General features: G+C 44.1%; 1 protein-coding gene across 3 annotated transcripts in view; it reads left to right on the forward strand.

The window, feature by feature from the left end:
* The first annotated feature begins 3,012 nt into the window (after positions 1 to 3,012).
* The window catches only part of CCBE1 (collagen and calcium binding EGF domains 1), a 193,148-nt gene continuing 182,510 nt past the window's right edge, over positions 3,013 to 13,650 (forward strand). For 2 of the 3 annotated variants that reach the window (XM_042453921.1, XM_042453922.1), the window contains exons 1-2: positions 3,014 to 3,420; positions 4,046 to 4,126. In XM_042453921.1, the coding sequence (XP_042309855.1) occupies positions 3,242 to 3,420; positions 4,046 to 4,126 (260 nt within the window). In that variant the 5' untranslated portion in view covers positions 3,014 to 3,241. Of the gene's footprint in view, positions 3,421 to 4,045; positions 4,127 to 13,650 lie in introns of all 3 variants that reach the window. The other variant, XM_042453923.1, reaches the window with a different exon arrangement.

Here is a 13,650-nt window from a genome sequence, read left to right on the forward strand (position 1 = left end):
GGCTCGCTTTCTTAACTGGTCCATCTGTGACCTCTGGCTCCTCCATTCAAGCCCTTGCTCCCCCCTCAGCCATTCCTCCCTTTAGTTATTCAGTTCCAGCCTCAGGGCTTCATGTCCCCTTTCCATTCCCCCCAAATTTTTTGGCATGGGCTTCTGGCTGCCCCAGAACACATTCTTTCTACTACTTCTGGCTCTTCCACTTATCCACCTCCAGATTCTGCCTGTCATTCCCAAAAAAAACCTCCCACAAAAAGCCCTCCCTATCCTCCCTGGCAAGCTGGTCATGATGCTAAACTATCTCTGATTCAGCTGCAGAGAGCTCCTCTTCTACCCTAGTCAGTACCCTCATTCACACATTGTTGTTTTTGGTGCAACTATGTAACTATGGATGAAGTGGCTTAGTGGTTAAGACGCCAGTTCTTTTTTTTATTAAAATAAATTTTATTAAACATATAAAAATATATCTAACAACCAAAACATCTAAAACACAACAATCCAAAACACACTACCAACCTACCTACATACACACATCATTTATAAACAAAAAGAAAAGCACTCTTCCCACCATCAAACCCTATAATCGCCAACAAATTACTACATCTTACAATTACAAATCTTATTAATTTTAGTATCTTAATCATAATAAGAAAACATACAACTTATTAGAATCATTTATACCCCCCTCTGTTTTCATCCTCTTACCAACCCATCACATTCCCTCTTTCCAACCCCATTCATTACACGCTCTTTCTTAATCCTTCCTTCTCCCTTCCTCCTACCCCCCTCCTTCAACCTTCAACCCTTCTCCTTCCATCAAGAAGGCTAGCAGTTCAAGAAGACCCAAGCTCCCATCACTAGTCCCAGCTTCTGCCAACCTAGCAGTTTGAAAGCATGTAAAAGTGCAAGTAGATAAATAGGTACCACTTTGACGAGAAAGTAACAGCGTTCCATGCAGTCATGCTGGCCACATGATCACAGAGTTGCCTTTGACAATGCTGGCTCTTCGGCTTAGTAGCAGAGATGAGCACCAGTTCCTACAGTCAGTTACGACTAGACATTCATGTCAAGGGGGCATTTAGCTTTTAATGTGAATAATGCAGCCAAGATGGTGAGGGGTCTGGGAACCATGCTTTGTGAGGAGCAACTTGGGGAGCTGGGTATGCTCAGCCAGGAGAAGAGAAGGTTAAGAAGTGACATGGTAGTCCTGCTAAAATATTTTAATGAATGTCATACTGCGGATGGAGCAAGCTTGTTTTCTGCTGCTCCAGAGAATAGGACCTGGAGCAATGAGTTCAAACTGCAGGAAAAGACTGTGTGGACATGCTGGTAAGGTTAAGAAGTGATACGATAGCCCTGTTTAAACATTTGAAGGGATGTTATGTTGAGGATGAAGCAAGCTTGTCTTCTGCTGCTCCAGAGATTAGGACACGGAGCAATGGATGAAAGCTACAGGAAAAGAGATTCCACCTCAACATTAGGAAGAACTTCCTGACAGTAAGAGCTGTTTGAGAGTGGAAAACCAGCACCTGGTGGAGTCTCCTTCTTTGGAGGCTGTTTTTAAACAGGGGCTGGATGGCCATCTGTCAGGAGTGCTTTGATTGTGTGTTCCTGCATGGCAAGAGGGTTGGACTTGGTGGCCCTTGTGGTCTCTTCCAACGCTATGATTTTATGCAGTTTATCACACTGGGGCTAATTTCGGCATTAAAGAGAGATTAAAGTGCATTTAAAGCATCCCACAAATACGTAAAGCAAAAATGGCAATTGCGCAAATGATTATCACACGCAATTGTGCAATTAAAATATCAGCAATGCATTGTTACTGAAATCCTGAAAGTGAAAAGATGTGCATTAATGCTTGTTTGTGACCACTTTAATGGTGGGTTTTGTGCGATGTGTGAAATCGTTTTATGTAATTACACAGTTTTTCTGGGATATTCATGGGATAAACCCCCAATTTCCTTCGTGTCATAAACTCCTACGATTCTATCTTGCTCACACATTCTGGGTTTGTCATTCACACTATGGAAGCACAACTATGTGCAGTTGTGCATCTTTGTGAGTTTGGCCACTCACACGTGTCAGCCCTTGAATGAAGATGGAGTCGGTGATGCCAATGTATTCGGAGCACTTGCAAGGCATGTAGAGCTTTATCCCAGTTCATCCTGAGTCTGTTCAAATTGGTTAGTGACACAGCTGAGAATCTGTCCTCCTTTTCCAGGACACGTCCTGTTTCAGCCTTCCATCCAGGAAGGGTTCCAAAATGTCCTCCATTTGGAGCGTGATTAGGAAGCATGGGTGCATATTCATATGAGTGTTTGGAGCCTTTATGTCATAATGTCCTCCATTCTTCTTGACTGGGGTCCTATTTGCGGGGCCTTGTCCTCCTCTGGGGTCAGGGCACCTGCTGGCCCTGCACCCTCCTCAGGCAGCCCTCAGGTTCCCATTCTCTCCCCACACCTTCCCTGCCCCACAGACAGCCTTTCCAGCCCCCCCCCCCCCATTGCTCCCCCACAAACCAAGCGACCCCTTCTTTTTCTCCCCTTCTTCCCCAACGTTCCCCCCTCACTTCAGGCCAGGAGACCCACCCTTGGCCACCTTCTTTGGTCTTCCTCTCAACTCCTGCTGCTGCTGCTGCTGCTGGGGAGACCCCTTTCCCGGCCCTCCCCCTCCCACCGACCCCACTCGGTCCTGCCCTCCCCCTCCAGGGCACCGGGCCCTCCCTGCTGCCCCTCTCCCTCAGCTGGCCAAGGGGCTTCGGGGGGGGGGGGCTTTCCTTCCCTGCCTTGACAGGAGTCCTCCCTCAGGCTCCCTGGCCCTCCGCCGGGAGAACACCGCAGGCTCCCGCCTCAGGGGCCCCTCTCCTCCCTCGCCCTCCCCTCAGAGTACTCACTCTCTCCTCAGGGGGCACTTCTTCCCCCTCTTCCTCTTCCTCCTTTCTTTTTACTCCTTTGTTTCTTCTTCCCCTTGCTCTTGCTCTTCCCCCCCCTCTTCTTCTTCTTCTTCTTCCTCTTCCTCCTCCTCCTCTCTTACCTCTTCTTCTCCCTTTTCTTCCTCCCTCCCCCCTTTGGGGTCATACTCCTGACTCAGGTGCTACTTCTTCCTCCTCCTCCTCCCCTCTGCCTCGTGCTGATCCTGGCCCTCGAGGGCACTTCTTCCTCCTCCTCCTGGCTCCCTCCTCAGGGGCTGTCCCTCCTCCTGGCGAGAGCCCCGGCGCCTGGGTCTGGGGAGCAGAGGCCGTCCGATGGGGCGGAGGGGCGGCGGCAGGGCTGCCCGGGGGCGCCTGGGTCCGTGGCGGGGGCCTTGCCCTGGGCTGCCGCTGGGGCCGCTGCTGCTGCTGCTGCTGCTGGGGCTGCTGGGGCTGGCGGTGGCGCTGGGAGAGGCGTGGACCTTCCGCCAGGAGCCCGAGGAGAGCGGCGACAGGTGGGTGGGTGGCCGCAGGGGAAGGAAGGAAGGGAGGAAGGAAGGAAGGGGAAGGAGACGGAGATGTGAAGGGATAATGTTCTCTCTTTTTTCCTTCCTTCCTTCCCTCCCTATTTCTTTCCCTCTCTCTCCGTCCTTCCTTCCTTCAACTCTTCCTTTCTCTCCTTCTTTCTTTGCTTCCTTCCCTATTTCTTCCCTTACTTCTTTCTCTTCCTTCCTTTCTTTTTCCTTCCTTCCTTCTCTCTCACTCGCTACTTCCTTTCTTTCCCTTCCTCTTTCTTTCTTTTCTTTCTTTTTTCTTTCCTTCCTTCTTTCCCTCTCTCTCTGCCCCTCTTTCTTCTCTCCCTCCCTCCCTCCCTCCCTCCCTCCTTCCCTTAACTCTTTCCTTCCTTCCTTCCTTCCTTCCTTCCTTCCTTCCTTCTTTCCCTCCCTCCCTCCCTCCCTCCCTCCCTTCCTCCCTTTCTTTCTTTCTTTCTTTCTTTCTTTCTTTCTTTCCCTCCTTTCTTCCTCCCTTCCCTTCCCTTTCTTTTTTCTTTCTCATTCCCCCTCTTTTTCCTTCTTCCGTCCTTCCTTGCCCTCCTTCTTCCTTTTCCCTGTTCTCTCTCTTCTCTCTCTCCATTCCTAGGGAGGTGTGTTCGGAGAGCAAGGTCGCCACCACCAGGTATTCCTGCCTCAAGCCCAGCGGGGAGCTCGCCACCTGCTTCAGGTCAGTGGCCTCCCTCGCCCCCCCCCCCCGGGGCCCTTCCTCCTCCTCCTCCTCCTCTTTGGGGTTCAAATGGTGTCAGAAGAAAAGAGAAGAAGGAAATCGCTGCCCTTGGAGGGCCTGCCTCGCCAGTGGGTTTCTCCTGAATGGAAAAGAGAGCCAGGGTTTCTTTCTTCTCTTCTCAGACCACTTGAGCCTCCTTCCCCAATATTTTCCATTACTTTCTTCCATTCCAGTTAAATCCCTTCAACCAGTCAGTCCCAGAAGTTTGGGATGTCCCACCATGTGGGACCATGTGCAGAGTGCCTTTTCCTTCATCCTTGCTTACCATAACTTCCGATGCCTCAGTTAACCAATTGATGTTGTCATTGTTGTGTGCCTTCTAGTTGTTTTCGACTTATGGTGACTCTATCCTGGGGTTTTCTTAAAATCAGAGAATCGTAGAGTTGGAAGAGACCCCAAGGGCCATCCCCACTCTTCTAAGCAGGAACGCTCCATCAAAGCACCCCTGACAGATGGCCATTCTGCCTCTGTTTCAAAGCCTCCAAAGAAGGAGACTCCATTACAGGTGTGTGTCACACAGAGGTTTTTGCAGCTCTGATCCGAAGCCACAGTCTCAGGGAAGATTTCTTCAGAGGAGGTTGGCCATGGCCTTCCCCTGAGGCTGGGAGAGTGTGACTTTTGCCCAAACCCTGGTCTCCAGAGTTGTAGTCCAACACTCAAACAAATAGTTGACAATTAGTATGGCCTGTCTTGAAAGCCAAGCAGTGTCAGCCCTGGTTGTTAGCATTTGGATGGGAGACTGCCAGTGAATCCCAGGTGCTGTAGTGGCCCGTAGCTTATCTTTCAGAGGAAGGAACTGGCAAAACCACTTTTGAGGATTCCTTGCCTGAGAAACCCCTATAAAATTCACAGGGTCACCATAAGCCAATAGGTGACTTGAAGGCACATATATCTACTTGTAACAGATAGTCTTGCCATAGTTTTGTCAGCTTCTAAGTTGTTTTTTGTAAGGGAGGGGGAGGCTTGTTGTTTGCAACATGACTGAAGGGGACTGCCCTTCATGGCTGTGTCGATTTTATACCCCCCTGGCTCTTTGTGGGAAACCAGGCAGGGTTTGAATCACCTTTGCCTGGTTTCTTATTGTATTTGCTTGCTTGGAGGACATGGAGAGGTGGTTGTATGTCACTTTCCGAAAGCAGAAAATGATTTTATTGCAATTGAACCTGAAATGTCTCCCTTACTCCGCCCCCCCCCCCCCCCCCCCCCCAGCCACCTTCATTTCTTTTTGCAGTTTCTCATGGCAAGGGAAGATCTTTGCACTTGGTTTAATCTCGCTCTCCTCTGTATTGCCAGATCAGCTCTGCTACTGAAGTGCAATGGTCAATGTCTACAGGAGGCCTGTCTTTACCCAAGTCCAGTGCCTTGTCTGATGTAGGAGCCTTTCACTATCATTGCAAAATAGTGCCGGCTTCTGCTCTGCAATGATGTGAACTGAAATATCTTTAATAAAGGCCCCACTCCCAAAGTAATAATAATAATAATAATAATAATAGATTTATTTCTAGCTCGCCCAATCACGAAGAATCCGGGTGGGTTACAACAATAAAATACAACAAATCACAATAGAGTTAAAAAAAATCAAACCCTAGACCTACCCCCCCCAATTCCCAGTACTAAAACAGAATTAAACAGTAATAATATTAAAACATTTAAAACATTAAAAACATTAAAAACTTTGAAGAAACAAAAAATAGGCAGAAACATTGGCAGGGGGAAATAGACAGATGAGGGGGGAAATATCTCTATATCTGGGGAGGGTAACTAAGTTGGAAAGGCCTGCCGGAAGAGATCCCACTGAAAGTATATCCCACTGAAGTGGCTGTCATTGTTTCTTGAGAAGTAGGATCTTTCTGCACATTTTCTTCATGTCTCTTAGGAGTTTATCACACGGGGGCAAATTGGTAAAATCCCGTGCAGAAACAGGATTTCAAAATCCAGGTGTTGTTTGTCAGATGCACTCTAGTGAAAGAGAAATAATATGAAAATAATTGGAACGGAAAGCTCCTTTGTGCTTTCGGAATTTAGCAAAAGTAAAAAGGAGCTGGTTTTGACGACTTTGCGTTCAGGTTATTTCTCTTTCATACAAACGATTTTCAGAGAATGTTTGCATGAAAGAGAAATAACCTGAACGCAAAGTTGTCAAAACCAGCTCCTTTTGCAGGTTTTTTTCAACTTTCTGTTTGGGCTAACCCCAAATGTCATCTGAAAAACAACCCGCAAATGCGGATTGTTTTCCTTTTAAATTTAGTTTCTGCATGGGATTTGTCCCGTGTGATAAACTCCTTAGAGTTGAGTCTGCCCAAGGACCCTGGGTGCATTTAAATTTTCATGTGTCTACCTAAAAATGTGGATGAAGTAACAGTTTTGTTTAAAGAGTTGGGTACAATACAGGTGTTTCACTCCCTACAGGTTGCTTTAATCTGCATGCTTGGTTGAGCAAATCTTGGTAAAATGTGGGAGACAGTCCTAGGTATGGTTATGGTTACAGGGGTCTGTGCCACCCCTCTCAAATAATTGTTGTTGCCCTCCTGGTAGGATTTGTGTGTTGTGTGCCTTCAAGGCATTTCTGACTTATGGCGACCCTAAGGCAAAACTGTCATGGGGTTTTCTTGGCAAGATCTGTTCAGAGGAGGTTTGGCATTGCCTTTGCTGAGGTTGAGAACATGTGATATGCCAAACTGGGGTTTCAATTATGCTAATGCATTTGGAACATGTTTCAAGGCATGCAGAGTTTTATCCCAGGTCTCTTTGGGTCTGTTCACATTGGTTATTCACACTACCGATGATGCAGGTCTTCTTTAACAACTCAGGGGGAAAATAACGATATCAATTTTCCTGGATTAAGTAGGCTTTTTTGGGCAGCCCCTCCCCCCCCCAAAAAAACAAACAAACCTTAATTGGGTACATTTGGGATGCTTGTGAACAATGTAGATTCAACTGAGATTAATCCTGGATTATTTTCACATTGTGAATAACTCCTCAGTATCCCTTGTTAATGAAAAACCCTATGAAATTCATAGGGTTGCCATAAGGTGATAGATGACTCGAAGGTACGTACCCACACAAAATACTTTTAGTATTGGTGAACAAGTTATGTTGTAGAAGTGTCATGTTTATAACGTGTACTTTAACAGTTTCCGGTCACATTATATTCTGTTCTGTAGTGCTTTACCAGATTATGTTCTGTAGTACTGTAGTTCTATGGACAGCCCCATTCACTCTTTAGCAGTACCTATATAAATTGCAAGTGCCTCTTTAACTAGTGTTTTACATCTGTCTAGTGTAAACATGTCTTGTTTTGCTGATGTATACAGCCTGCATTAAATGAGGGACTGGAAATGTTCATGTAAATCTAATTTCTACTCTCAGCTAGAGCAAGCCTGTTGAATCAGTGGAACTGACTGAAGTGTTGACTTGCCATCCAGCAGTTCATGTTGATGGCCTGCTCTAGCTGAATTTTGCAAATTGGAAACATAATTTTACAGGTTAACACTTTATTGACTTGTGCCCCTGTGATGTATGTTAACCATTTAGGTTACAGATTGTTCTACTCTTAAACTTAATGCAGGACAAACATATGCATGTCAGGGATGATGGGAGTTGTAGCTCTTCACCTCTGGCTCAAACTCACCACCTGGTTGTGCACCGCGCTGACCAGTTTTGGCCAGTGGTTATAGCTTAGCGAGAGTTACAGAGAACAGGCTGAAGACCCCAACAAACTCTCCAAGCCTTCTCACTCTTGCTTCCACAGAAGTCTTCACCCTTCTTCAGGATCCAGCTGATTCTTGTAGCTTCACCCAAGACACCAGACAACTCAGTAGTCTTAAATAAAAGATCTACTTTATTCTACTATATACAGCTCCAAAACTATCCAACACAACAATACTCTACTACAACCCACAAAATACATTGGGATGCATAGTCATTATTATAGTCAATGCATGGTACCACCCACTGTTGTCTGTTTCCACCCAGTAGGCGTGTACATCATTCTCATTGGTTCTCTTGGTTCATCCTACAATTAATGATTTCATCATCTCAGCCTTGACCACTTAACAATTGTCAGGTGTGTCCAATTATCCACTTTACATTTCTTGTCCTTGGCATTCAGGACTTGTTAATTGTATTACCATTTACACCTGTGTGGTTCTCAATTGGCTTCTGCTGAGTCACCCTGACTCTCACATACATGTTTTATTTCATATACTGTATATCCCATGTTGCTTTTTCCTTTACAATGCATGCTTATTGGGAGTAGATACCACTAATTATAATATGATTTACTCCAAATGGAGTAAGACTGCAGCTGAACCAAACGTTCATAAGACTGTGGCCTTAACCTGTGAAATATTTGTAAAGTGTATTTATGTATATATCTGTGCCTTCAAGTCACCTGTTAGCTTATGGTGACCCCATGAATTTTGTAGGGTTTTCTTAAGAAACAAATAGTCAGAGGTGGTTTTGCTTGTTTTTTCCTCATAAATATAGCATCTGGCACTTGGTATTCATTGGTGGTCTCCCATCCAAGCACTAACCAGGGCTGACCTTGTTTAGCTTCTGGTGCCTTTAGGGTATTTAGGCAAGGATTTGTAAAGAGCAGACACCTTTTAATAAGAGTATGGAATTACTATCACCAGAAAAAGTTATTTTGAAATACAGTGGAAAATCTAAGGGGGGAAAAAGGGGAAGAACACAACAACAGCCCAAGAGGTCCACCAATAAAGAGAGATGGAGAAAAGAAACTCTTTGCGTTAGAATAGGGGTATGAACGATACAGCCCTCCAGATGTACAGACTGTAACGTTCAGGATTCCTTGCCACAGATTGTGCTTGCCAGGGCTGGATGAACTTCTAGTCAGACAGCATCTGGAGGGGCACATGTTACTTGCATCTGATTTACCAGAAGGGTTTTGAGGTCAGAGTAAAACAATGTGACAAATAGCTCACTAGCTTTTGAAAGTATCTGAATGTAAAAAAATTCTGTAGCTGAATTATAGGCAGAATATGCATATGTATTTAATTGCAGTATGATCACAACCTTGAAGGGCTTTCATAAAGGACGTATATGAAAAACAGTGCCATAATATCATTTTTTTAATAAATGGAATTCCATGCTTGTTGCACTTGCTGAGCAAGAGTGTGAAATGTTTGACACATTTGTAATGTGGCGCTAGTGCTGTTGTGTCAACAGTACAATGCCCTGTGTGTTTGTGTTATGTTGAGATGACACTAGAAAGCTTGTGAGACTTGTGCTGACTATGGCCTGGATTATGTGGCTGTGAAGGGTGGCATGCTCTTGGTGCTAAAGTCTGCGGATAATGTGATTAAAAAAAAAAAGTAACAGCGTGTATCTTAAGAGCAGCTGACTGTACTACACATGTAAACATTTGCTGCAGGCCATTCAGCAAGATGTATGACTGGTTTAATGGTTGCATGCTGTTTATAAAAACATTGTTAACTAAATCCAGGCAGGCTGCAGTGATTAACTTTTGGGAAACAGCCTGTCATTTGCTCTGCCCTCTGTCATTTTCCTATGACCTTTGTTACTGTTCAGTGTTTAGAGAATGCTGAATTTATGTAGCAAAATGAAATTACAGCCCTGTATGTTATAGAATGCTTCTAATTAAATCAGTACTCCTTAAACTTTGCTATACTAAACCATTATTCTGCAAATTCCAATTGTTATTTGCAGACTACTCCATTTTTGTACCTTCCGCTCTCCTTGCTGGAGGGTCCCCGAAAGACTTCCAAACTGAAACTCAGCTGTTGCATTTGGCCTCTGGCTCCAACCCAACAATGCCATAGGCGAGAAACCTATACAAAGGGGCTAGTCACACTTTTTTGTATGGAGAGATCTGTATCTATGAATTGATTCAAAATCAGTCCACCATTCCCACTACATTTTAAGGCAGTGAATCTCTCCATGGCATTTAAATCTGGTCAGAAGTTCCCATTCACCACCATTCTGGGTCAAAATGGAGGTGACTGCATTTCCTGAATGATGGCTGTGTGATCCGAATTGATCTGATAGCTTACTCACACAATTGGAGATGCTGATTATTGTGGTTCTTAAAAAAAGGAACCTTTAAGGGACCCAGTGCCAAATGCGCTGATTTAAATGGGCTTTTCAGTCCCCCCCCCTCCCCAAATTGCACCAACTACAGTCCGTGCAAGCCTGAATTACTTGGAAATAACCTGGTTTCCAAAACAGATTATTTTGTAATGTGAATAGGGCCAAAATTCCACTGTAGCAACCTGTACTGGTGAAAAGGCAAACTTCTTTTTTAATTTTAAGACTACAAACTAAGAAAACTATCTCTAGTCACATCAACAAAGAAAGACTTTGTAGCATCTTCAGCAAGTGGTTGAAAGAGTCTATGAAGCTTTACTATTTTCATTTATTATTTTCATTGTATTCTCGGGGCCTCATGAAGGATTTCCATGGAATACTTTTGGTGCTGGTTTCATAGTTTAAGAACCAGTGGGAGATACAAGAACAGGAAGAATGAAATTCTGTGAGACAATTCCAGTACATGTATACAGTACTTAGTTTGGGAGCTTAGCCTGGGTTTCATAGAAAAGGTTGATCTTATGCTGAGGTTTGAAAGAACACGGAAAGAGAGGGAAAGAGAAAGAGGGGTGTGTGACTACGTAGAAGTTCTGGGTTGGAGATCTAGGCATAAAGGGAGAATGGGATAAAAAATATTTTTTTGTAGAATATTGGGCAAATATCCAGCTCTAACATTTGGTAACATTCCTTTCTTTCTGCTGCCTTCCACCTTTCCTAGCATTATTGTCTTTCTAATGAGTCATGCCTTCTCACGATGTGGCCTAAGTATGACAGCCTCAGTTTGATCATCTTGGCTCCCAAGACAAATTCATGCTTGATCTGTTGAAAAATCCCTTTGTTTGTCTTTTTGGCTATCCACATTGTCCTTAGCACTCATCTCCAGCACCACATCTCAAATAAGTTGCCTTTTTTCCTGTCCACTTTCTTCACTGTCCAGCTCTTGCATCTGTACATGATGATGGGGAATACAATGGATTGGTTGATTCTAACCTTAGTGCTGAGTTGTATGTATTTACATTTTAGAATCTTCACCAAACTACCAATCCCAGGATTCCAGAGGATAGAATCATGGCAGTAAAAGTGGTGTTAAACTGATTTAATTCCACAGTGTGGATACACCCCAGGTTCACCTACAAAAGATGCTGGAGAATTTTATGTGATGCAGGACAGGCATATTTAGTTCACAGATGCAGAAGAGGAGTTGCAGCTGTGCCATTGCAGAGGTACATTGTGCCTGGACAAGCACTGATGTACATTTTGGAGGTGCACTGTGCATGCAGATGAGCATGCACATTTGGTGATGCAGTTCTGTAATGAGGTAGCATTGTGTAAGTGTGAGGGTAAAGTTACAAGCTGTTTCCTTGATCTAGGATCTCGGCTATGGTTGAATTGTCCTGCATACTCCTAGGAAATACAGCAGGATTTTTTTTTAGTAAAAACAAAAAGAACAATAAACTCCCCAACATTCCCCACAATCTGGGATGAGGGAGCCCTTGGGATGTCTGAAAAACAGCTCTGGGAACACATGTGGCTTAGGGGCTGTACTATCTTCACCCATGCTTTAAAGTGCTACTGTGCTTTTGTTTAAAAATATTCTTCTGGCAGACTTTTCTCTTTCACTTCTTTGTGTTTGGCAAATCTGGCAGATTAGAATTTATCCTTAATACTTAATTAGTTAGCTTCTGTTTCTGATCAGGAGTATTAACTACTGGGTTACTTTCATTTTCCTGTTGTTTCTTTTATAGTGATGTTATGCTGATGTATACTAGGAAAAAATACTAATGAAAGGAATAAAAGAACTGTTAATTACTAATCTCACCTGCTCTACAAGAGATAATAAAAGGGAAAGCACATGCAAAGATGAAACTACTAATTATTGTTTCAGGGAACCTTTACAGACTACAAATTATGTTATAAAAGACTCTTGGACTACAGAGGAAGGTTGCTGCTAGAAAATATTGTGCATATTAGATTTTGTTTTAATCACATTTAATTCTTCTTCCAGCTGATTGTGGGGGAACCAGTGCCTCAATGGTGAAAAATGGACCTAGTAGCAAGTAACCCAGGTTTTCCTTGGAAGCATTCTCATAACACAAGAGGAGACCTTCCATCTGCTCTTAGTGCATAAACCAAATATATATGTGTTATGTGATATGTCATGGTTGCCAGCTCTTAGGCACTGCAGATGTGTGCACCTATAAAATCTGCATCTGCAAATGCCCTCCTTTTCCCACCTCCACATCCTATGTGCCTGGTTCTGTTGTTGCTATTTTAATGGAACGTGTTCCATCATTTTCTTGTTTCCTTTCCAAACGTGTGCATTTAAAATTGTATACCCTCAATAGCAATGACCACTGTTAAAGCTGAACTAGTCACCTAATTATTATAACCACAAGTTTTGCATTTCTATGGCTATTCATAGGCACGGGTTCACTCCATGCATCTGAGGAGGGAGACTGAGAGCCAAAACAGATTATCCCAAAGGGGTGGCATGACACCTCCCCTGAAAGAGCTGGGTGGGTGCTATGGCAACCATACATTGTGGCCCCACTTCGGCGTTTTGCTGCTGCAAAAAAGAAGTGGCAAATTGCTGGTCTTTTTTGCAGCATCTTTTCCACCCCTGCTGTGGCTTTTTGGTGTTCTTGCACTGTAGTGCATGTAAATGCTGCACCACCGGAAGGCCGTGATGCCAACACATATGTGGTCAGCCATGTAGCATAGGGCGTGCACCATCTGAATGCCATGCTCCCACACCAGCGGGAAGCTGGCGCTTACTGCCTGTCTGTTTCGGCCAAAACTCTACAAAAGCTTATGCTACAACTTTTGCACAGGTAGTTTCAAAGGTGCTACAACATCCCTTTGCGTACTGATATTTCAGACTAAGGACTTTACTGCATGAGAAAAGAAAGGAGAAACCGATAAGGAGAATAACAGCTCTGTGCCATATGCATGTCACCAGAGCACTTCTCTTCCCAATGAGAGATGGTTATCTTTTCCCTTGGGAAAAGAATGGAAATGCTATAAAGACATGCAAAATGCCAAAGAGAAAGTCCTACTCTCCCAATTGGCTTTGCCTTTCTTTTCTCGTGCAGTAAAGTCCTCACATTAGCTATGTTTCTGAATTGCATGAAGAATGCATTTCCCCCTCTTTCCTTGACTTTAGCATGTTTAAACAACACTTTGCCTGTGTTTGAAATGTGCACATTTTTCTCTGTGTAGATTTTTGAAGCTACACCCCAATCGCCTGTCAGCATGAGGATTCTGATGTCCAAATTGCACCATGTAGACAGTTTGGAGTGTGTGAACCGAGTCGAACCTCAGGCTGAAATTATATTCTTCACTAGTTCCTAGCAACAGCCTGAAGAGTTGTCTTGATAGAACATTCATGGTACAAC

Source organism: Sceloporus undulatus, chromosome 2 (assembly GCF_019175285.1).
Source record: "Sceloporus undulatus isolate JIND9_A2432 ecotype Alabama chromosome 2, SceUnd_v1.1, whole genome shotgun sequence".
NCBI classification, from domain to species: domain Eukaryota; kingdom Metazoa; phylum Chordata; class Lepidosauria; order Squamata; family Phrynosomatidae; genus Sceloporus; species Sceloporus undulatus.